This window comes from Lemur catta, chromosome 3 (genome assembly GCF_020740605.2).
Source record: "Lemur catta isolate mLemCat1 chromosome 3, mLemCat1.pri, whole genome shotgun sequence".
Lineage (NCBI taxonomy): Eukaryota > Metazoa > Chordata > Mammalia > Primates > Lemuridae > Lemur > Lemur catta.
In genome coordinates, this window is record NC_059130.1 from 111373005 (window position 1) to 111397364 (window position 24360).

A 24360-nucleotide genomic window follows, 5' to 3' on the forward strand; every position below is an offset into this window, starting at 1 on the left:
AAGCCCCGGGCGGGGACCGGGCAGCTGGATCGCCGCGCCTCTATCCGGGCCGGACTAGGCGGCGCGCAGCCGGGCGTGCCCGGAGCGGGCTCGGCCCCGAGTCCTCCCGGGCGCCCGGCCGGGGAGGCCCCGGAGCAACCCAGTCCCGCGGGCTGGGGCGGCCGCTGCGGCCGCCGCTCCGGCCCGCCCCCGGGGGGTGTCCCGGGCCGCTGGGCCCGCCCAGGTAACCCCATCCTCGGCCCGCCCCCGGCCCGCCCCCCCGGCGGCCCGCCCGCCTCCGCCGCCGCCGCCGCCGCCGCCGCCGCCGCATCCCGGCTCTGGGGCGGCGCTGACAGTCTGGTCCGCGCCGGGCAGCGGGCGCAGCAGCGGGCAGGGCAGGCGGCCGGCAGGCACGGAGGCAGAGCCCCGCCGCGCGCGCCCCGGCCCGCGCCCGGCGCCGCGCCCCAGCCCGCCCGCGGGGCGCCCACCTGCCGCCCCGACGGGAGGCCCCCCGCGACCGCAGCCGCTGCCCCCGGCCGGGCGCCCGCGGCGGCACCATGAGTCCCCGCTCGTGCCTGCGCTCGCTGCGCCTCCTCGTCTTCGCCGTCTTCTCGGCCGCCGCGAGCAACTGGCTGTAAGTCGGGCCGGGGCCGGGCGGGCCGGGGCCGGGCGGGGCGGGGCGGGGCAGGCCCCGGGGGCAGCGGCCGGTGCCAGGCGGCGCGGGGCAGCGGGCGCGGGGGCGCCCGGCAGGTGTCTCGGCCGCCGGACGGGAGGCTCGCTCGCTCGCTCCGCGGCGGCCGCCACTGCCCGAGCCTCCCTCTGAAGACCCCGGGTCCCCCCCTGCCGGGGTCCGGTCCGCACCCATAGGCGGCCCGGGGTGCTCGAGGGCGCAAGGGGTGCAAGCGCGGGGCGGTGGCCCGGGAGGGGCGCTGGGCGCCGAGCACAGCCCAGCGGGACTGACAGGTCGCCGAGGAAGCCCATTGCAGGGAAGGGTTCCGGGACATAATAGCAGGTTAATCCGGAGAAGTCCGGGATCGAGCTCCCCGCGCCGAGCTGCGCCGCGCTGCGGGCTGGGTTGGAGGCGTGCAGGGACCTGTTTCTGCATGGGGGGCGGGAGCGGGGGATAGGAGGGAAGGGACCAGGACGCCGGGCCTCCCAGAGACGGCACTGGCGCTGGCCAGGCCTCGGTTTTCCCTGGAGCAGGAAGAAACTCCGTCCAGACCTTAAAGAGGGCAACAGCCCCCCACCTCCCTGCGTCTCGCCTAAGGAGGTCGGGGTGGTAACCGCTGGTGACCTGTCTGCTGCTCCTCGACTGGTCTGTGCTCAGGGGGGCTTCCTGGGAAGGGGCAGAGGTTCGCTGGGGGGACGCAGGCTATAGTGGTGGGGGGCGGAAGTGCTAAAGGGATGAGCTCCAGTGGGTGGGTGAACAGGGAGCAAGAGGACCCTTCCTTCATCCCCTTCAGTGACGGTTCCCCAAGCCCCAGGCTTAACCCTGGCCCCAATCCCTCCTGCCCAGAGCTCTGCCGCCATCCGCTGTGGGCAGCCAGTGGGGAGCCAAGCTCCAATATTGATCTGAAAAGCATGGGGTGGGAAGGGGGATCGCCAACAGTGTAGCTGGGGTTTCCATGGAGACAGGGAGAGAGGAAAAAATTCTCTGTGCATCAAGACCAAAGAACAAATATCTCCCATGAAATTGCCCAGAGTGTCCAATGGCTGTTGCTATGAGGTCACTGTGGCCAGCCGGGGCCCTTCAGGCTGGAAGGGGTGTGTGTTCGTTGGGGTCAGAGCCACCCAGGGCTTGGGGGACAGAGGTGATGTGGAATTCTCCCAGCTGTTCTGAGAGCGAGTGACTCCAAGGCAGCCCAAAGTGGCTGCGGAGCTTTTGTTTTTCTTGGAGCCTTAATTTGATTAACACTTCAGGAGCGGCGGTAGAGTGTACAGAAACCAGGATACCTCCACCTCCTCCCACTGCCCCCTGCAGGCCACCCCCCTGAGTAGGGCCTGATTCGCAGAGCCGAGAAGGGGAGCCGGTTTGGACTTGGGGGAGCTTGGGATCCCTGGAGCTGACTGTTGCAAGCCTGGGCTCAGAGCTGGGGTCTCCAAAACAGGGCTCAGCATGAGGAGAACCAAGAACTGAGTCTTCCCTGCCCAGCACCTGGAAAGCTGCAAAAAAGCAGGGGAGAAAGTGGCAATCAAAGTGTCTGACACAGGCCTTAGGGAAGACAGCGACATCTGCAGTGGAAAAGTCCTTCAGGAGTATCTAGTCTTATGGCTCATTTTATGGATGAGGAAACAGGCCCTGGGAGGGGAAGCTACTCGCCCAAAACTCAGAGCTGAGAACTGAACCCAGGTGTTCTGACTCCCAGGAAGTGACACTATACCCCCTTCCCTGAAACCATCCCGGAGTTGGGACCCACCTTTAGCCACCTTTAGCCCAGAGTCCCAGCCAGGAAGGCAGGCTCAGCTCAGGGTCACGCAAACCGTGGGGAATTCCAGCAGCTCCTTCTCAGTGCCTGCGTCTCGTCTCGGGGGGTGGGTGAGGAGGGGCGGCCTGGAGGGAGAAGAGAGGTTGGCAAACCTGTTCTCTGCAACAGTGATGGTTCAGGTTGCCACGAAGCAGGTCTCTGGATGACCCAGCTCACTCCTGCTCCACCCCCAACTTCCAGCCAAGGGTCTCTCCGCTCAACCTAAGGCAAGAGGAGCAAGGGGCTTCCCAGGACCCCACAAACCAGAGAGGCTGTGATGGAGACTCCGGGCACATGTCAAGGGTGGGTGTTGTATTTATCAATCTCCATCCAACCTCCAGATGGCCAGGGACAAGCCAGCTCTGGGGGAAATAGATGTCATAGCCTGGCCTCCAAGGAGCCTGAAGTCTAGGCAGAAAGACAGGATAAGAAGCAAGAGCACACCTGGGCGGGACAGGGCGCATGCCCTGTCAGAGGAGAGGGAGTTGACAGGAACCCGGAGCAGTCATAGAGGGGACTTGGCCTGGAGGTTGTAGAACCGTGACAATAGCAATTATTATCACAACTCCCACTGTACTGTCTAAATCCTGACAATATTTAAATCCCATTTTACAGATATAAGATTAGGGAGCACAGAGGTAATTGCCCAAAGTCTGACCCGGAAGCTGCCTCTGGAAGGAAAAGCTCTGGGCAGGCAGATGTCCACTCAGGTGTAGCAGCTGGTGCTGGGTCTTCTCAAGTGTGAGGCGCGCCGGATGCCTGGCCCCAAGAGGACGGCTGGCCACACTCGCCAAGGGGCAAGGCCCGGGTGCCACTCCCCTGCCACTACCTGGAGGTGGGCTTTGGTCCAGGGTGGGTCGGCTGGCCGGTTGCAAGAGGCCAGTGCTGTCTGTTGTCTTAGAAGGGCGGGTGGCCTGGCGGGGAGGCCAGGTGTCCTTGCGTGCAGCTGTTAAGCAGGACTGAGCCTGGAGCTGAGAGTGCAGCCTGAGGCCTGGGCGAGCCCAGGGAAGCTGGAAGCTGTTGATTAGACTCTCATCTGGCACCAGGAGCCAGTTGACAGCTTGAGGCAGCTCCCACCACTGAAGGAGGGCTGGCTGGATGGAAATAGTCCCTCTGTGGAAGCCTAGACTGTGCCCTCAAGGGGGCTGCCCTGCCACGGACCTGGGCTCAGAAATGTGTCTGAATGTTCCCCCCAGCGCTGAAACTGCCAGGAGTCAGGAGACATGGATTCCAGTCCCAGCTCTGCGTCACATGCTGGGTGGCCTTGGGTGGGCCTTTTCCTCCCTCTGGGCCCCAGTCCTCAACAGATTGTTCTGAACCCCAGATGGAAGTGCTGAGAAGAATTAGGGAACAGACAAGCTGAGGTTTCATTATTGTGGATTTCCCAGAGAAAGGCAATGGTGTGCTGAGCTGGGGCTCTAGCAGAAGCTGACTAGGCAAGGGAGAGGAGCCGCCCTTGCTACACTCAAAGGCAGGCCAGCAGAGTAGCTAAGAACTGGCTCTCTGGGACAGATAGCCCTGAGACTCATCCCAGCTTTGCTACTGCCCAGCTGAGTGACCTCAGACAGGTTACTTAACCTCTCTGAGCCTCAGGTTCCTCATCTGTAAAATGGTACCCGTTGGTGCCCATTGGTGCAAATGGCACGCAGTGGTGGTTGGGAGGAAAGAGTCAGCCCTTGGAGGTAGCATGCTGGCACGGTGCCAGGCACACTGCTGGAAATGGGGGCTGTGGCAGCTGCTATAAGCAAGTGCTGCTGTCAGTGAGCTGTGGGGTCGTGTCCCTGTTTATAGCAATGATGGAGAGAACGGGACTTCAGGCTGCCGCTCCCAAGCCCGGTTTTATCCCAGACTGTCCTGCCCAGACCCTGTGATCTTACACAGGTAGGGACCTCGGCTGCCACCTCCCTGCTCACAAGAGCCCACAGAGCCAGGAGAACCTAGCCTGGCTCGCTGGCCAATCCGGCTGGCCACAGGAGGTGCTGAAAGCACCCTTCAGCGCCGTGGGGGAGGCGAAGGCGGCATCACGCGCCGTGCTGGCTCGGAGTCCCCGCAGGTGTGTGACTGCTCGCCCAGCGGGGGTTTCTGACTCCCTTGGTCGTGGGCGGAGTACGGCCTGGCACTTGGCACACAACTGTCTGGGGCAGGGGTGGGGCAGAGCCAGCCCAGATGTGCAGTGCTGGCCCCACAGGTAAAGGTGTGGCCCGTCTCCCCCAGGAATCGCCTCCCTGGTCCCCAGCTTAAAAGGATCCCTCTCTCCCCTCTAAATAGTGAAAACCTATCTCCTTGGAGCTCCTTCCAGGGCTCTGGGCAGTGAACTGCAATCACTAGCACACCCACGCACTTTATAGTTCACACCAGGACTTCTCACCTCTGTGCCATTGATGTTTGGGGCTGGATAACCCTTTGTTCTGGGGCTGTCCTGTGCATTGTAGGATATTTAGCAGCATCCCTGACCTCTACCTACTAAATGCCAGTAGCATCCCCCACCGGGTGACAAAAATGTCTGCAGACATTGCCACATGTCCCCTGGGGGGCAAAATCACCTGCTACCCCCATTGAGAATCAATGGTTTACAAAGATCTTCCACCCCATTATCCTGCTTGAACCACACAATCTCCCCGTCCTACCACCTTTCAGAAGAGAGGAGTGTGTGTACATACTTTCAGACCCACTTCAGAGGCCCAGAGGTACAGGGACTTCCCCAAGGTCATTCTGCAAGTCAGAAGCAGGACTTGAACTTGAATTACTGTCACATGTCCAAATCTCATGATTCTCATCCCCTGCCCATAGAACTGCTTCATACTCTGTATCGCTGTAGTCCAGTGGGGTGGTTTCTTTCCTGCTTCTACAAAGTTATAAACATCTGGAGGCCGAGGCTGTGGCATAAACACCTCCGAATATCCTCACAGTGCCTGGCACATGCCTGCCGTCTAGCAGGTGCTCAGTCAGTATTTGATGGATGAATGAAAGACAGGCTTGTTCACTACAGAGCGTTCTAAGTTGTCAAATGGTAGCCCATCTTCAAAGACCTGGAGTAGGAGGGACAGGAGGGACCGCCCTGAGGTGCAGGTGATACTAAAGGTGCAGCCGTGGCTGTCAGGAAGTGTGGCTGTCACCCGCAGATCTGCTGCTCTGCTCCTCCTCAGCTAGGACGGAGCCTCAGAGCCGGGCTGAGCATTTCTCACCACCCCGACTCCCCCCGCTGCGCCCCGGGACCAGGCTGTGCCCGAGGGGTTTGCCCAGGCAGCAGTCACGACCCAGCTGTCTGCTATGGTTTGACTTTCTTCCCTCAACCCTGGATTAGGAATTGAGCAACTCAGCAAGCATCTGACAAGACAGTGCTCCCCAAACCTGTTGAAACTCGCCCAAGTCCGGCCCTGTGGGTGCATTTGGAAAGCTGAGCATTTGCACCAAGCCTCTTCCTCTCACTCCTCCCTCTGGGAAGAGGGGCTTGGGCTGAGCCGACAAGGCACAGATTAGCCAGGGAGCCCGGGGTGGGGGTGGCAGCCCCTCCAGTCACCCCTCCGCTGCAGCGGGCTTGCAAGAGCTGCCGCTGGTTCTCTCGGCAAGCCCAGCTGGAAGGCAGAGCCGCAACCCGTGGTTGCTCTCCAGATTTCCACAGGGGTTGCCAGGTTTTATCTCTTGAGTCCTTAACTGCATCTTCTGCGATTCAGCCAAACTCGGGAAGGCTCGCTCCCTGCGGTGACCCCACCAGCTCCCCGTCCCCCATCCAAAGCCCTCCCCACCACCCCATCTCCTGGCAAACTGAAACCAAACTGTTTTAAAAGTTCCCTGCCAAGTCAGAACCCCTGCAGCGGAGGGGACCTGGTCTGAGAAGAGAGCGGCAGGGAGGTGGGTGGAAGGAGGGAGGGACATGTCCTCAGAGCAAAGAAGCCTCCTGACAGCTCACATGGATCCTCTGGGAGGCCCGTTAGGACAGCAGGGACTCGAGGGGCCTCTTTCCTGCGGTGCCTCTGAACGGTCCGTTTAGAGCCTACTCTGTTCACACGCAAGCCCTGGGATCGCAGCAACTCTTCCCCCAGGGCTGCAGACAGCAGAGTATTCCCTCCTGAGTCAGGGACGCCCAGCTGTCCTGGCACCCTGGGCTTCAGGACATCAGAGTGAGGGGGGTACTCGGGGACTATCAGCTTCACCCCACTCCCTGGGACACTGAGCCTCCGCGCAGGGGAGTGGCTGGGATGCCCCATGTGAACATGCCGAGGTCTTACCACACTTAGGGCAACACGGCACATGGTGGTAGAACCGAACTCCATCCCAGGTCTCCTGACTATCCTCCCAGAACCTTCCGTGCAGCAGATGAAAGCAGCCCTGCAGCCCTGTGCCTCTAGCCAGTCGTTCTCTGCTGGGGCCATGAGCAAGGGAGCAAGGGAGGAACCAAGGTTTGCCCACCTGCCTTGGTTGGGGTGCAGCTGGGGGTTCAGCCACGGGCTTTCCAGGATCGGGCCTCTGGAAGGGATCCGCCAGGGCCGAGGAACTCACTGGAAACCTGGAAGCCAGCGCTGGCTCTGGACAGCTCGGCTGGGGTTTCACCGTCGCTCCCGGCTCCCCACCCCCAGGTTCCCTCAGCTGAGCTGGGAGGACGGTTCAATGGTTCAGTGGCCACGGGGCAGGAAAGGCTCTCTGGGGACAAGGATCGGGTGGGTCTTTGCAAAGGAAAAGCTCTCTGCTGGCAAATTAGGGGGCAAGGTGAGGTCAGGAGGTGCCTTAAATCTGACACCCACTCAACCCCCACGACTGCACCTGCCTCAGGGAGAGGAAGAGAGTTCTCACCTCCTGGCACAGTGCTGGGGCCATTCAAGCTCAGGTCCGAGGTGGCCCTGAGTTGGCCACCAGCTCCCTGGGAACAAATGCAGAGAGACGGGAAATGGGAGTAGGGGCTCCAAAACAGGAAGGGGGGGACATGGAGACCCTCAGGAGTGAAATGTGGGGGGCTGGGGCACAGGATATGGGAAGAAATGGAAACTGGGAAACCAAAAGACAGAAAATGGGAGTGCTTGCTTCTGGGGACAGGGGTAAAAGGGGCTGCAGGTCCCAGGAGACAGGAAGAGGAGGAAGAGACCCCCAAGGAGCAGGAGTGGGGGTGTGGGCTCCAAAAGAGGCCATGGTTTCTCTCCAGCTGGGGAAATGCACTTGGGGTCAAGAGAACTTGACCTGGGCATTGGGAGCCCGAGGACCATGCTAAGGCTGGGAAGAAGAAGGGTGAAGGCAGCAGCCCCCACCCCCAAACACCTGGCAGAGCCAGGACCCACCGTGAGTGTCTCCAAAGCCAGCCCCTCCCCACCCACTGCCCCTCCAGGGGTTTCAGGCCAGGGGCAGCAACACCTTCCACGGCTCTGACAGCCACAGAGACCACAGGCCCCGACACCGTCCAGGCAGCCACGTAACCACGGAGACATCCTCTCCCCCGCAGCCTGGACTCCTGAAAGCAGCCCAGACACCCTCACGGTAGTTCAGAAAAGACACGGGGCTCTAGAAAGACCATCCAGGGAAGAATCGGGCCACCTCCTCAGGTCTTTGGAGCCTCACCAACCAGTCCCAGGCTGAGGAAACACAATGACCTGGTTTCAAATCCTGACCACCCTACAGGCTGCATGACCTCAAAGACACACCTCAGATTCCTTATCTGTAAAATGGAGGCGAAAATACCTGCCCGGCCAACCCTGCGTTGTTGCAATAAGGACATATTGAGACATGTGACTATTGCTTGAATGGCACAAGTGACTGGGGACGATAAGGTCCCCTGCTGCTGGTCAGCTACCATTCCCACACATGGTCTCCAAGTCCCTGGGCACACCTGAGCTTGTCCTGGATGCCACTGTCCCTGCTGTTCTCACTGAGGTGTCCCCAGCTGTTGATCTCCTAGCAGTACCACCCCCTCCACCCCACCTCCCACACTGCAGCCCTCACCGCGTCCGACTGACAGGCCGGAGTCACCAGGAAACACCTTTCTAACTCTGCAAACTGTCTAGAGAGTGTCAAACAGCTGCAGTCAGGACAGCTGCTGAAGCTACCCGCTATTCTCGACAGGAGGATGTCCCACCTCTCTGGTGTGCTCAGCTGTAAAAAATGTTGGGGACCGCGGCCTAAGAGGGCTGGGAGAGCCACGCAGAAACAAAACAAATGAACAGAACCCAGCGCTGGTCCGGTCCGGGGTCCAGCAGAGGGTGCAGCTCAAGGGACTGCAGAGTGGCCTTGAGAAGAAAGTGGTGATGACAACAATGATGGCAAAGGTCTTAACAATGATGTCATATAGTAATTCTGCAACAAGAAGAGCATCTACCGTGTGCACATTTAATTCACTTAATCCTCCCTAGGTGAGAACTGCTAGTCTCCCCATTTTATAGATGAACACACTGAGGCTCAAAAGTGTCCATTCACCTGCTTCAAGTAACATAGAGGCGGGATTCCAACCCAGTCTGCCGGTGTCCCCAGTCCCTGCCATGCCCAAGGACAAGGGTCTCTGGGGCAGGGGCTCAATGGGAAGGAGGAAAGCAGGACACTAAGACTGTGGCTATAGACACGTTCAAAGGCCTGAATGCCAGTGGAGGTGTGGTAAGGATCTTGGGGGACAGGTACCCCTCCCACCAGCCCCAGCCCCATAAGGACACAGTCCTGGAGGGGTTTGTGGTCACTTGTCTTCCCCCGGGCCCGCATCTCCCAAGGCAGCTCTGTATTCAGCAGACGCTATTTCCTTCCGGCTCCCTCTCCTGCCCACTTGGCCTCCTTCCTCCCTGGTATCGCAGGCACGACCGCTCCTGAGGAGGCTCTAAATGTGGCCCGGGCAGGCAGGGAGGCCACAGGGAGGGGGCGGAGAGGCCTGGGCTGGCGTCCCAGCCCCCACCTGGACACCCGCAGGGCCAGGACCCACGACACTGATCTGCTTGGCCTCCCAAACGCTCCAGCTATTTCCCGTCCCCTCTCCTCCTGACGCGCAGAGTAGGAGCCGAGAGGAGTGGCAGAGGTGCGGATTTTCCTCTAGGAATTTGTATATTTTTTTAAAAAAGCAAGCAAACCTGGGAAAGCTTGGGACAAGCCCAGCTAATTTTAGTTTCTAATGAAAACAGCAGGTGGCTGAGAGGATCTGATCTCCCTGGCAGGGCCAGGGCCCTCCAGCCTTGCAGGCTGCAGGCACGGGCCGGCTCGGGGAGGGCCTCCTGGGAGGAGCCTGAAGGACCCACAGCCCCCGTTTGAGAAGATCGGGGCACGAGCTGGCTGGCAGTGGCAGCAGGGGCTGGTGGGGTAACTCGATCGATGGCATGGCCGTGGCTAGAGTCCTGGGTGGCCGGGGCAGCAGGTGGCAAATCGCTAAGCCTGCGCTCAGCAGTGGCAGGAAGAAGCCTAAATTGGGGCAGTGCGTCCAGGACAGGAGAAGCAGCAGGATGGCCAAGGCCCTCCACAAGCCGGGCCCACCCGTCTTGCCCTGGCTCTCTGTCACCCCCAGAAATGGCTTGTGCAATTGACATTTGAGCCTGGCCCAGCCCGAGGGTCAGCGAGTAGCACCCGTGTCTCTGGGGAAAAAGTTGAGCCACACTACGGCGCTGGGGGGCGATTCGTCCCAGCAGGTCTCCAAGCCCCTGGCAGACCAAAAGGCAAGGCAGCCCCGACTTCCCTCCCTCACCCCAGATTCCCTGCCCTGAGCACGGTGCCGGAGGTGAGCAGAGGGGACCTCAGCAGGACAGAGCGCTCTGTCCATGCCGGGAGCATTTACTGGACACCTCCGCATCGTGCCTGTGCGAGGCACCGAGGAGGCCGTGGGCCAGATGTGGCGCTGAGGGTAGTCCAACCCCCCTGTCCTGCAACAGGGTTGGTCGGCAGCTGAGTTGGGGGGAAGAGAGCCGAGAGACAGAGCTGGGCTGCGCTGCCCTCAGGCACATGCTCCACTTCTGCAGGCCTCAGCCTGCCCGTCTGTGAAGTGGCCAGGCGCTGCCTGGGTACCAGGACACGCATGCAGCAACCGTGCGGGCAAGGGCCTGCGATGCCTGCGTCCCTACCGCTCCCCAGCCCCGGCACCCAGCCGTCCCCGGGCAAGCCCCCGGGGTCTGGGGGAGCAGGGGTGTGGGTGGGGCCGGGCCGCGTGTGCACGGAAGGGGACAGCTGTCGTGCCAGATGAAGGCAGGGGCGGGGGGTGGGCACTGGTGCCAGCGGAAGAGGTTGCTCAGCTCCTTCCTGGAAGCTGGCCCAGTGACTCACGGCCACGGCAGCCCAGCAGCTCACCCTAAGCCCCTGCGACTGTCATTCAGCCCGGCTCCCCCCGCTCTGCTCTGAGCCTAGGGCGGGGGTGGGCGGCTCTCCTGGTCCATCTTGCTCCTTGTTCAACGGCAGGGGCTCCGTCCCTCAGCCTGGCCACCCCCGGCCCCGGTGGAAGGAAGACCCCCAACTGACAGTGGGAAAGGGCTGTGAGGACACAGGCCCAGGGTCACAGTGGGTAGGGGGTTCAGCCAGGCCCCCCAGCCTGCTCCCCCTGCCTGGGGGTCCCCTGAACGCCAGAGGACAGGGCCCAGCAGCACAGCCAGACCTGGCCCCTTGGCCAGACGCAGAGGGAACAGAAGTCGAGTTGGGGACAGGCCAGCTCTGTGCCTCACGTCCCATAGGGAATAGAGTCCCCCACTCTCCCCAAGAGGCCAAGCCCAGGTCTGCGCAGGAAAGGATCCGACATTCGTTTCAACACTTTGCCCCCCACTGAGGAACACCTGTGGCCTCCCGAATGCGGGCCTGGCCCACCGCCAGTAGCCTGGCTCTTGGCGCCCCCTGCAGGCCAAGAGCGACAGGTGGGGCTGGCTCCATAGGCGACCCCTTCGCAGGAGGGCTGAGGAGCAGGGTGGCACCCTCCCCTCTAGGTGCGGCCTCCCCCGCCCCTCGGCCACCTCCCACCCTTGTCTGCCCCCAGGAGGCTCGGGCTCGCGGGGGGGACACTGCCATCTCTGTGCATCCCTGGACAGGACCTGGCGGGGAGGAAAGGGAGGGGCAGGGAGGCCCCTGGGAGAAAAGGAGCCCAGGAGGCCAGGGGGAGCAGGTTGGACGGCCTCAGCCTGAGACCACCCACCTCCCACGTGCCCACCCGTGCTGCCAGGGAAGGGAGAGGTCCTCACAGTTACCTGGCACCTGGGACGTGCCCAGCCGAGAGCCAGATGCATCGCACGTCAAATCACATCTGTTCCTCACAGCAGCCCTCTGGGGTGGGGACCATCGCCCCACTTACAGATAGGGAAGGCCAGTGCAGGCCACTCTGCCAGGGGACAGGGACCGTCTCGGGGGGCTGATGGTGCTGCCGCAGTGAGAGGGCAGTGTCCCAGAGTCACTGCGCCTCCCTGCTAGCAGGAAACATCACCAGTCTCTCCCGGCTGCTGCCAGCCTGGCATCCCAGCTGCACCCGGAGTGTTAAAACTCTGATGCCCACCGAGCCCCACCTGGAGTGGGGCCCACGTGCCTTTGCTTTCAACAAACCCCACAGGCGTTTCCAATGCACAGCAAGATTTGAGAACCGTCACTCCGGCCCTCCCTGTGCCTGACACATGGAACCCGCGGCTGCTTGCTACCAGCAGGGCAGGGGAGGCAGGCGGCCCACCCTCCGCGCCCCGGCCAGCATCCTTGGGTTGGATGAACCCAGCACCCGGCAGCTTCTGCCCATGGCGTCAACTCTAGTCTTTGAGCCACACAAAGAATATTGTCTCTACCAATGGCTGTGAAGTCAGGCAAAACCAGGTTCAAATCCTGCTCCACCTCCCTGGCCGTGTGGCCTTGCACACAAGGCAAATTACTTAACCAGTCTGTGCCTCAGTTTCCTCTTCTTTAAAATGGGGGTTCATTGGCTTGCTGAAGGATTAAATGCAATAATGTCCTTAGCCCACTCCTAAGTTCCATAAAAGTTAACTATTCTTATTATCTCCGTCATAAAAATTTCCCATATTTTAATAAGACTTTCTAGGTACTTTTCAATTTGGTCACCGTCATTCGTTCCTTCATTCAGCAAACAAATGGTGACTTCCTGCCCCCCTGGCTCAGGCGCGTGTCAGACCATCTTTCAGACCCTTTGCCTCTGAACCCAGTGCCTGGACTTAGAACCAGCTGTACCTTCCCCGTGTTACAGATGAGGAAACCAAGGCCCAGAGAGCGGTGACCTTCCCCGTGTCCTTCCTCAGACAAGAAGTTTGTGCAGCTTCCCTTATGAGATGCAACAGCTGCTTCACCGCAGCCCCGGAGAGCCCTGCCCTCGGAAGACCCAGTATGCCCAGCAAGCCCCAGGGGAGGCCTGGCGGGCTGCCGAGCCCAGGGCAGCAGGACACTTGCTCTCTTTGTCCAGAGCCCCGGACCTGTGTGGCCGAGGCTGAAGGTGGAGCCAGGGCCGGAGCTCCCCCCTGGGCCTCCGTGTGCTCACCTGTAAAATGAGGGGTCTGGACCGGACCACCTGTCGGGGAGCATTCCTTGCGTGTGACTCTCCGCACCCTGCAGCTCCCCCAAGAACCTGCCCCAGGCAGCCCCGCCCAGGAGGTGACGAGACGCGTCTCCCACTGACCGGAAAGGGGGGCCTTCCAGAGTCGACACCGAGCTCTCCTCCCGGGCAGGCCAGGCACACTCGGCCCTGGCCGGGGATGTTGGTGGAAGGTGGGGCGGGCGAGGGGCAGGGGCTAGAGCACAAGCCTCTGGTCATCCAGACCTGGCTCCAGTCCAGGTGTGGCCTTAAGAGCGGGGTGACCTTGAGCCAGTCACTTCTCCTCTCTGAACAGTATCTGGCACTTAGTAAGTGCTCAGTGAATGTGAGTTCCCCTCCCCTGAGAGGGGACCGCCTTTCCCCAGCTCTGCTCCCGCCCCATGGGCACTTTAACGTCTTGCTCCAGGCTCCCTGACCTCCTGGCCCAGATCACAGAGCGTCTGTCCTTAGATGGGCAGAGCCTGCCTGGGCCCCTTGAATGCCGCCAAGGGGGACAGGCAGGGGGAAGCCCACGCACGGATTTGGAGGATTTTGAAGTTTGGCTCTGGCACTTGCTATCTGTGTCACCTTGGGCATGCCACTCTCCTGGCCTTCCTTTTGGAATCCATAAAATGGGCGTAAAGATGATCCCTCGTGGATCTGGGCTGGGGACGCAGCAGGACAGAGCGCAGCCACAGTGCACAGCACTCAGGAGGTGGTCGGTGAACAGTGGCTCTCTCCTGTCCCCCACTGACGTGGAAACACTTACCACCCCTTCTCCCACGTGTACCTAGTCCCAACCCCTTGCATGTAAATTCCCTCGTTTAGATTGTGGCCCTAACAATAACCTTGTGAGGGGCAACCTCTTCAGGGTGTGAAAACGCTAGGGGCATAGGGGAGCACGTGACACACCCCACCCAGCCACCACCCACGTCCTGACCATCCTCTGTCCCCCAGCCTTCCCTGCCCTCATCGTCCCACCTCCAAAATGCCACAGCAGTGATGCTAGGCTCCATCTGGTGCCCCTAGGATGTGGCTGGCAGTGAGGATCTTGGCCCTGCAGCCCGAAGGTGGACCGAGGTCCCTGGGGCTCCTGCCCGGCGGGGGCTGGGGGTAGAGAGAGACCCTGGGCAGACAGCAGGTCCAGCCTCCCCCTCCTCGACTGAGAACAGTCGGGGCCCACAGCCAGGTCTGGGGCGATGTCCGGGGCACAGGCACCGGTGCAGGGCCCACCAGGGCAGGGAGGGACCCCCTAGGGGCTCTGTCGGCTCCTCTCCCACTGCTGCTGCCTGCTTTGCCTGACCTGAGACGGAGGCTTTTTGTGGAAGACCGTCCTTCCACGCTCTTGGTCCCCCCAGAACGGGTGAGGAGGGCCCGTCACTGGATCCAGACGGCAGCCAGGACCGGTCGCTGGGACAAGGCAGCTCCCGGAGGCCCAGCCTGGGCAGAGGCGCGGTGGGCTCTGCATCGCGTTCCACCCTCTCCCCAGGTACCTGGCCAAGCTGTCGTCAGTGGGGAGCATCTCGGAGGAGGAGACGTGCGAGAAGCTCAAGGGCCTGATCCAGAGGCAGGTGCAGATGTGCAAGCGGAACCTGGAGGTCATGGACTCCGTGCGCCGCGGCGCCCAGCTGGCCATCGAGGAGTGCCAGTACCAGTTCCGGAACCGGCGCTGGAACTGCTCCACGCTCGACTCCCTGCCCGTCTTCGGCAAGGTGGTGACGCAAGGTGAGGGCCGGGCCTGCGGGGGCTGCGTGGGGAGGGCCCGTCCAGGGAGATGAGATGCTCGTGAGTGGCCGGACCGTTCTAAGTGATTTCTGATGCAAAACAGCACGGGGCCCAAGCAGCGAGGGCATAAAGAACGCAGAGTGCCGGGGACGCCGGGCTGGGATGGGGGACAGAGGCCGGGACAGATGCTCCTCCAGGCGGGACGAGAGGCTGCCTGTGCTCGTGCAGCATTGTCAGTGCTGGTCCCGTGGGAGAGTGGGCAGGAGCCACCACCCTCCTCTGATGAAGGAGGAAACCGAGGCTTGGGCAGGGGCAGGGCTGAGTTGCCCAGGGCTCCTCAGAGGGGGAGAAGCAGAGGCAGGATTCGGACCTGGGGCTCCAGCCCCCCAGCCTAGTGCTCCTTCCACCTTAGCGCTCAGCCTCCTACCTGAGCCCCCTCCCGCACTCGTACACCTGACCAACCACGTGGAGCACCTGCCGCACGGCCGGCCCTGAGAGTCAGGGAGGAACAGCCCCCAGCTCCTACCCTCTCGGGCCCGGTGTCCAGTGGGGAGACAGGCAAGTAAACAACCACAGCACAGGTGGTAGCTTGCACACCTGTGCCACTAACTCTGGGCCAGACACTGTATTAAGTGGTTTAAGTAACAATAACCCATCCGGCCCCTTGAAATGGGCTTCTATACTGCAAATGAAGAAACTGGGGCGCATAGAGGTTAGGTCACTTGCCCAAGGTCGCAGAACTAGAAAGTGGCAAAGCCAGGACTTGCGCCCAAGCAATCCTGCTCTTACCCACAATGAGGAAACGCCGTGACGAAGGGGGCAGGGGAGTCTGTGGGCGCCTCCCTGGCCAGGGCGGGGTGCTAGTGAAGGCCTTCCCGAGGAGGCAGGCCCTCCGCCGAGACTGGGACACGAGAAGGCATTAAGCCAAAGGAAGGTGGCCCAGGGCACAGAGAGTGTTCTGTAGAACCAGAAGGCCCCTTCAGAGGTCACCAGCCAAGCCCCTGCCCTCAAGGAAGTGCTCTAAACCGGCTGCCTCTGCTTCTACTTTCTGAGCGTAAAACTGACACTTCTGAGCCACCAACCGTCAGCAGGGCCCTTTGACTTGATCAGGCAGCAGGAGGGGGTTGCCGGGCCAACCTTTGTCTTGGCACCTATGGTCCTGGACGGCCAAGGCTGCTGGGCTTGTGGCAAACCATTTGGATATTGTTGGAAACCAACTGTGATAGAAATTTGGAAGCCATTCTCCTGGGAGCTGGCGGGGGCCAAAAGGCATGGTCACACTTGGCATTGCTGAACATCGCCTCTCTAGAAAAGCAGCAGAGACTCAGCGTGCAGCCTGGCAGTGAGGGTCTCCCGGGATGGTGGTGCCACTGCCAACGGCCCCGGGCCAGCCTCAAACAGCACACAGTGGGTGTTCGGAGAGTGCGTTTGGGGCGGATTGGTGGATGGACCGGCGAGGTTTCACGTGCCACACCTGCCTCTCACATGCACACAGCCCGCCTTTGCACATGCTATCTCCTCTACCCCAAACCTGCAAGCCCCTTCTCAAGGGCTCAGCAGTCCCCTCCTCCAGGAAGCCTTCCCAGGTCTTCCTTATGGGCTCTAAAGCTCTTTGTTCTCGATGGAGGGGGTGGGGTTCCTTTGTGTTGCCAATTTTTGTTTTGATATAATCTCAAACTTATGGAAAAGTTGCAAAAGTGTACAAGGAACTCCTACATCCTCTTTACTAGATTCACCACCGGTTTCCATTTCCAGCCATTTGCCTTATTATTTATTCTCTGTTTATACAGAGATCTAGAAATCTAGATGCACACACAGTTTTGTCCAGACCATTTGTGTTCGTACTGCTGCTGTCACACCTTTTAGACTGAAATGTGACATCTCCCTCCCACCCCACTCCCCCATCACTAAGTCTTGAGCTCTTCGAAGGCAACAGTGAGGGCTCATTTACCTGTTTCCCGGCACATGGCGAAGCTGCACGGAGGTGACGGTCAGCTGATGTCATCCAGTGACAGAAAGCAGGTCGGGGCGAGGACTCACAGAGGCAATGCCGGCCTGAAGCCAGCACGGGTCCCCTGGACCCGTCGACAAGCGTAACCTGGGGGGCAGCAGCCAAGGAGGGGACCTAGCTCTGGCTGAGCAAGTTCTGGGGGACACTGAGAATCCTACCAGGCCTGGGCGGAACCTGCTCTGAGCTAAAGTCTGAGAGGCGTGGTCAAGTGTCCCATCCCCTGGGGCCGAGTCAAGGGACCCCGAGACCAGGCCAGTCACACCGGCAGACCTCTGCCATGTTTGCAGGGGGAGTCTGAGCTCTTCCCACTCACCCAGCTCCTCACCTTTGTATTTTTGGATTTCTTCCCCAGTGAAACTCCTCTTGGAAAACTCTTAGTTTGACTGCACTGAGCGAGAGGCAGAGGCGCTTGTCCGTGCCGAGGCTGAGAGCACAGTGCCGCGCTCAGGAACTCCGGGTGGGTTGATGAGGCAGACGGGGGCGCGTGGGGCAAGCATGACTTCGGGCAAGTGACTTCACGCCTGTGAGCTTTGGTGTCCTCACCTGCCAATGACACCGCACTCGTGCTTACCTCCTGGGTTGTCACGAAGGTCCCGTGACTTAGTGTGTGGGACGCGTTTCGTGTAGACCCCGACCTGAGAAGGGCACCCACTGTCACCAGCTGCTGTCACGTGCAGCAGCCTGTGCAGGCCTCCCCCACACCCCCGGCTCTCAGGACTGGGGGGCTGGGCCGGTGCTCGCATGCGTGGGCTGCCGGGCTGGGGTCACGGCCTCGGGCGTGGAGCAGGACAGAGCTAACAGCTCCCACCCAGGTTCCAGGCCATTCTCAGAGCAGGAAGGAGCCCCGTTTGCTGGGGTCCTGTTGTGTGCCGGCTCCTGTGACATCATCCTCACGCCAACTCTGAGTTTGCAGTGCCGTCCTCGGGCCACGGCTGAGAGAGGAGGCTCGGCAAGCAGAGGGCAACAGCCCCGCATCCTGGGCTGTGAGACCCGGGGCAAGGCCCATGCCATCTCTGTGTGCTTCGTCCTGCAAAATGGGGACAATCCCAGGACCAGCCTCCTAGGCCTCTCTGAAGGGCTGAGTGGGCCCACAGGGCTTGGGCGGGGGCGTCACCCCAGGCCTCATGGCCTCAACCCTGCACTCCCCCCGCTGCTGGCCTCCAAAGGCAAGACGGACGGTGAAACGATGATGGACAAGGAGGCCAGCGTGTAATTTAGGGCCAAACTGTGTGCTCCAGGCTGAAAATCTACCAGAAATTTGGTAAAGGTGGCGTCCAGGGCAGCTGGGAAGGCAGGAGGTGGCAGTTCCCGGCTGAGCCGGTGTTCAGGGCCAGATACGGGACAGCCTCTGTATGTTTTAGTCACCGCTTCATCCCCGGGCCTAGAACAGCACATACACCTGTGGGCAACCGATAAATACCTGGGTGGGAGGAGGCCGGAGCCTGGCGACGATGTCCAGGCCAGGGGCGCGCTGGCCTGAGCAGGGTCGGGGAGGTAGGGAAGGCGATAAAACCCTCCTGCTCTCTTCCACCTGCAGACACCGGGCTTCCTCCTGGCTATCACACCTCCTTCTGTGACCTCGAGCGAGTCCCTGTCCCGAGAGGGGATTTGATGAGCCCCGAGGCCCCGTCGGGCTCTGACTGCCGTGGTCGGGAGGCCGAGTGGTACGCTGGCCACGTGGTGCCGTAGCAAAGTGAGGGTTCACGCCCAGGCCCGTCTGTCGCCCCCCACGTGTCAAACCACCCAGGGCGCCTTGCTGACTGAAGCTCCAGGCTGGACATAGGACGCAGACGCTCTGCAGTCCTGGGCGGCGCCTCACTGAAACCCCTGTTCCCACCTTTATCCTCAATATTGGCATCACGTTGACCCGAGGAGGGGGAGAGCATTCCTCCTGCTGGGTTGCCTCTCTGGCCAGCCTTTTGATGCCATCAGACAAGTTACAGGAGATCTGAGCAGGAGGGGACCCCAGAGACACTTTCAGACCAGGAGTTTCTGGAGGCTGCAGGGGCCAAACACACAGGAGCGCCTGGAGTCCCGGGAAGTTCACGATGGTGGGAGGGGACGTGGATAGGCGCGAGGTCTGGGCTGCCGGGTAGCTTTACTACCCCCATGTTACAGCTGGGGACACAAGACTCGGAGAGGAAGGTCACACCACTAGTGAGAATCTAACACAACCTTGTCTGGCTCCAAAGCCCTTATTCCTTCCTACATTGTCTCTTAAATCCAAAGAGCTTCCTGGAGGTGGTTTCAAGAAAAGGCAGGCGTTTGCAGATCCAGGGAGAGTAAAGGAAACTGAAAAGGCAACTGGGGAAGGGAGAGGCTGGAAGATGGGGGAAGGTTTTTCTGGGAGACGGTGCCTGTCTGCCCCACCGCCACCAGGACACCCACCCCGGCGCCCAGGAGGTCACCATGCCCAGGGCTTCCCTGCCAGCCCATCTCAGCTTCAGCTGTTTCTCCTCCAAACACCCTTCCTGCCCAGCGTCCTTCCTTCCAACACCTGGGAGAGACATGGCAAGTGATGTGCTCTGAGGAGCCTTGAGTCAGACAGGCCTCGGTTCCAGTCCTCGCCTGGCCATTTACTGCCTGAGGGACCTCGGGCAGCCACTGAGCCCGACTTTTTCTTCTGTAGAGCAGAGCTGCACACACCTGATTGCTATGGTTGTCAGGACAGCTTAGGGGAAGGCCCGGGCACTCAGTAGGCCCTCAAAAGGAGTAGCTGTTACTGGATCTACAGGACAACTGTGAATCCCCAACCACAGGCAGCCTTGGGAAAGATGGCGTGGAGGCCGGACCCAGAGGACATACAGGATTTAGACCTGTGGAGTCAGAGAATGGGGCCGCTCTGGGAAGGAGAACTAGCAGGAAGCAAGGAGCTGGGTGTGGGAAAGGGCAAATGGCTGCATGGAAAAGGAAGGAGGTTGCAGGGCAGTCGCTGGCACCTTAGAGAGCCCTGCCTTGCCCTGGCCCAGGAAAAGGCGAGGTGAGGGTTGCCTTCCTCCTACAGCTGGAGCAGGCAAAGCCCCTGACCAGGGCGCAGGATCTGCCACCTTGCTGGGGAACTCCCCGCTGCCACACTCCCAGGCACACCATAGTTCTTTTTCCGTGTTTGAGTGGCCCCTCGGGAGAGCAGGCCCTGCTAGGTCTTCCACAAGCAAGCAGGGCTCCAGCCTGGGCATCCGGGCAGAGGTGAGCAGCTGGGAAGGGCCATGGCACTACAGTCAAAGGGCTGGAACTCAGGGCCAGTTAGACAAGGCTGGAGGAGCCGCTGTCGTCAGCGCTAGGGGCACAGAGGCCTGCCCACACCTTCCAGGACCTCTGGGGCCTCCTGTGCTGAGCACAGACGCCAACTGCTCACCATCCCCCATTAAAGAACCCACAGAGGCCAAGCGCAGTGGCTCACGCCTATAATCCCAGCACTTTGGAAGACTGAGGCAGGAGGATCACTTAAGGCCAGGAGTTCAAGACCAGCCTGGGCAACAAAGCGAGGCCTCATCTCTACAAATAATTTTTAAAAATTAGCTGAGTGTGATAGCATGAGCCTGTAGCCCCAGCTACTGTGGAGGCTGAGGGAAGAAGAGTGTTAGAGCCCAGGAGTTTGAGACCAGCCTGGGCCACATAGAGAGACCCCATCTATAAAAAAAATAAGAAAAATTAGCCAGGCGTGGTGGGGCACACCTGTAGTCCCAGCCATTTGAGAGGCTGAGGCAGGAAGATCACTTGAGCCCAGGAGTGTGAGGTTGCAGTGAGCTGTGATGACGCCACTGCACTCTAGCCTGGGCAACAGAGTAAGACCCTGTCTCTTAAAGAACAGAGAAAGAAAGAACAAACTGGGCTTGTGATATTTGGGGTAGACCTGAGGATGCCCTTCTAGGCTCGTCATGGGAGGTGGGAGTTTGCCTGCATGTGTGTGCCCAGGGCTCGGGGACTCTGTGAGGCAGAAGAGTGTCCAGGTTGAGAGTTCTGGGGCCAGACTGAGTTGAGACTCTGGCTCCACCCTTCCTGGCTGGGTGTGTCAGATAAGCCGCTTCACCACTCAGTGCCTCAGTTGCCTCATTTGTCAAAGGAGGATTAAAAGTATCTACCTCATAGGGTTATTCTGACAGGTATATAAATGAATATATGTAAAGTGCCCAGCCTGTAGTAAGCTCTCTGCAAGCTTTAGCTCTTGTTATTATTATCTTTCTTCCAGAATCTCTTCCTCCAGGCCCACTCCCAAGCTGAGAAAACCAGTGTCCTGCTCCCCTGAGGCCAGGGCAGAGGGACCTGGAGTCTTGTGGATGGATGTTCCCAGGGGCCCTGCACCCAAGGGACCCCCAGTACACAGTGGGGATCAGCGTGTACCTGGGGTCGGGCGGGGCGGCCTGAGAGCCCAGAGCAGCAGAGAAGGGACCACACCCGCCCAGGCTGAGGCCACCACCAGTCCCATCTGCCCCATCTCCTGCTTTGCCTTCCCTTCCCCCTTGGTCTTGGGGGCAAAGATCTGTGCTGGTTCAGGCCTGGAAATACCAGAAATACCAGAAACCGAAGTCGTCTCTCTTTGGGCGGCCACAGCATAAAACCAACCAACACGATCCTGCTATTAACCTCGATTAACTTGGATAAGATTCCATCTCAGGCTGTCGAGGCTCCATTGCTCCAGCCAAGCCCCCCAACGCTGGCCCAAAATGGCCAAGCCGAGGGCAGTGAGTGGGCAGTGGAGTGGGTGGTGGGCGTTATCCCCAGCTCAAAGGCCGAACCAGGGCGTCCCGAGTGGTCGGGACTGAGCCGCCTTCCACCCCAGTGCTCGGCTTCTGCTGCCTCTGTCCACAGACATGGGCACAGAGGAGGTGATTGTTCCCATCTGACCACGGTGACTGCTCCCCGGGGCAGCCGAGAGCACAGGCCTGGGTGTCGCAGAGGTAATTGCCAACCACGGGGCCAAAGCCTGCCCCCTCCGCTCCTGCGGACACAGACAGTCCGGCGAGAGACAGAAGGACAGTCACAGCACACAGAGGCCCTCACAGGGCCGGGAGAGGAGCAGGGGCTGCTGTCTGGTCGCCGCACACCCAGCCAGCCGCGCTCTGCTCACACACTCCCCGCCCCCAGAAAGAGAGTCCACAACAGCTACACCCCGAGGCACAGCTCCTAGGAGGATAAAAACATCCATTCAGGCAGGACACGAGGGCCTGAGGGCCACACCAAAACAGAGACGGCCTGGGCAGAGGTGGACAGGCCTGTGCTTAAGGCCTGGTTGTCGCTTCCTGGCTGGGACACTGGGATCAGATCGGTTCCCCCCTGAACCTGCAGTTCGACACGTGTGAAAGGGAACAAAGAAAGCCCCGAGCTTACCCAGAATAGGCGTCCCCTAATCAGCTACAGCAGGGATTAAGTAGTGGGAGCAAAAACGGGCCCAGCCTGCGAGGAAGGGCCGGGGCAGGCTCATGAGATGGGGACCCCCTCTGGACCCAATGGGGCCAGTGAGGGAACAAGCCAAAAGAGGAAACCACCCCCGGGTGTGCAGTCCAGCCCCCCAGTCTGTCACTTCACCTCGTCAAGCCTGTTGGTCTTCCATAACATGCGGTGAACATCACTCCCTTCTGGACAGAGTGTGAGCGCAGTACCCCACAGGAGCTGGGAGTGCAGGCGCTCACCCCGACACTGTCTCAGCCGCGCCCTGTGTGACCTCGGACAAGACAAGCCGCCTAACCTCTCTGTAAAATGGGGATAATGACAGCACTGGCCTCACGGAGTGGTTGTGAGGATGGAATGATCAGCGAGCGCGTGGGAAGCGCCGGGGGTGGAGGAAGTGGCTTTAGCTCGCGCCTGGCACGTGATTCCCACCTCTGGCTCCCTCCAGCACAGGGGGCCCCGGGGGCCCTCCTCCTGCAAAGCAGGGTGCGGGGAGGAGCCTGGGACCCAGCCCTGCCCTCCCTCTGCCTCCCACAGGGACTCGGGAGGCGGCCTTCGTGTACGCCATCTCTTCGGCAGGTGTGGCCTTCGCGGTGACGCGGGCGTGCAGCAGTGGGGAGCTGGACAAGTGTGGCTGTGACCGGACAGTACACGGGGTCAGCCCGCAGGGTAGGTGCGGGGCTGGGGTCAGAGTGGGCGGGCAGGGCCGGGCCTGGCCCTCACTCACCCGCGGCCCTCCCTGTGCCCTGCGCCCCAGGCTTCCAGTGGTCGGGATGCTCGGACAACATCGCCTACGGCGTGGCCTTCTCGCAGTCGTTCGTGGACGTGCGGGAGAGGAGCAAGGGGGCCTCGTCCAGCCGGGCCCTCATGAACCTCCACAACAACGAGGCCGGCAGAAAGGTAGGGCCACCGTGCGGTAGGGATGGCGCGGCAGGGCCCCGCGGCACTCCACCGCCGCATACAGCCACTTGGACATTACTTTGTTCAGGTCCTCACCAGCACCAGCACCTTCTATAGGCCAGGGGGGTGCAGGACGGGGGAGCAGACAGGTGGGCAGGTGTTACACAGCAGTGCGCGTGGCCCCATACGTACCCTGTCACACACACAAGCCCCAAACGAGCAGCAGAGCTAGGGTTTGAACTCCTTTGTGCCACCGCAGAGATCACGCGCCTGTGACACCAGCTGCCTCCTCAGTGCCGACTGCCGAGGTTCCTGCCGAGGTTCAGGGCAGCGTCCTCCCCATCACACCACCTGTCACTGTTTCATAGGACGCTGCCCCTCGTGTCTCTCCTCCAATAACTCTGAGTGCCCCAAGCGCAGGGACAGTATCTTGTTCATCTGTCCCCAACACTGCCTACCAGCCCAGCGTGGCAGCATACAGTACGTGCTTAATACAGAGGAAGCAAGTGGGTACATCTGTGCAGTGCCAGCCTGGGACCCTGATCCTGTGGGCCCGCTCTGTGCTCCCCGTCAGCCCCCACGCCCCTCCCAGCTGCCACCACCAGCCCCTCACGGCCGCTCTCCGCTGCCCTCTCCCGCAGGCCATCCTGACACACATGCGGGTGGAGTGCAAGTGCCACGGGGTGTCGGGCTCCTGTGAGGTAAAGACGTGCTGGCGAGCCGTGCCGCCCTTCCGCCAGGTGGGCCACGCACTGAAGGAGAAGTTTGACGGAGCCACCGAGGTGGAGCCGCGCCGCGTGGGCTCCTCTAGGGCGCTGGTGCCGCGCAACGCACAGTTCAAGCCGCACACGGACGAGGACCTGGTGTACTTGGAGCCCAGCCCAGACTTCTGCGAGCAGGACATGCGCAGCGGCGTGCTGGGCACGAGGGGCCGCACGTGCAACAAGACGTCCAAGGCCATCGACGGCTGTGAGCTGCTGTGCTGTGGCCGTGGCTTCCACACAGCACAGGTAGAGCTGGCCGAACGCTGCAGCTGCAAGTTCCACTGGTGCTGCTTCGTCAAATGCCGGCAGTGCCAGCGGCTCGTGGAGCTGCACACGTGCCGGTGACCGCCTGCCCCGCCCTGCGCCCAACAACCACCTCGTGGCCCGGGGAAGGCCGATAATTTAAACATTCTCCCACCACCTCCCCCAAGAGATACTGGTTGTATTTTTTGTTTTGGTTTGGTTTTTGGGTCCTCATGTTATTTATTGCCAAAACCAGGCAGGCAACCCCAAGGGCACCAACTGGGGCCTCCCCAAAGCCTGGGCCTTTGTGGCTGCCACTGACCAAAGGGACCTGGCTCGTGCCTCTGGCTGTCCACATGTGGCTGCCACTGACCACTCGGATGTTATCTGTGTCCACTTTTCTACTTGCAGACTTAGGTGGGTAATGAGGAGTATCAGAGGTGGCCCCATGGCAGG

General features: G+C 60.9%; 1 protein-coding gene across 2 annotated transcripts; it reads left to right on the forward strand.

The window, feature by feature from the left end:
* Window positions 1-313: 313 nt before the first annotated feature.
* WNT4 (Wnt family member 4) lies at window positions 314-24111 on the forward strand. Of its 2 annotated transcripts, none has more exons than XM_045548463.1 (5): window positions 314-613; window positions 14363-14598; window positions 22535-22666; window positions 22755-22897; window positions 23539-24111. In XM_045548463.1, exons 1-5 carry the CDS (start codon window positions 537-539, stop codon window positions 24004-24006), a joined length of 1056 nt encoding a protein of 351 aa, XP_045404419.1. In that variant the 5' UTR covers window positions 314-536; the 3' UTR covers window positions 24007-24111. The 2 variants fall into 2 exon arrangements, with proteins under 2 accessions (XP_045404419.1, XP_045404420.1); XM_045548464.1 differs by having other exon boundaries at window positions 499-613; window positions 23638-24111.
* The last annotated feature ends 249 nt before the right edge of the window (window positions 24112-24360 follow it).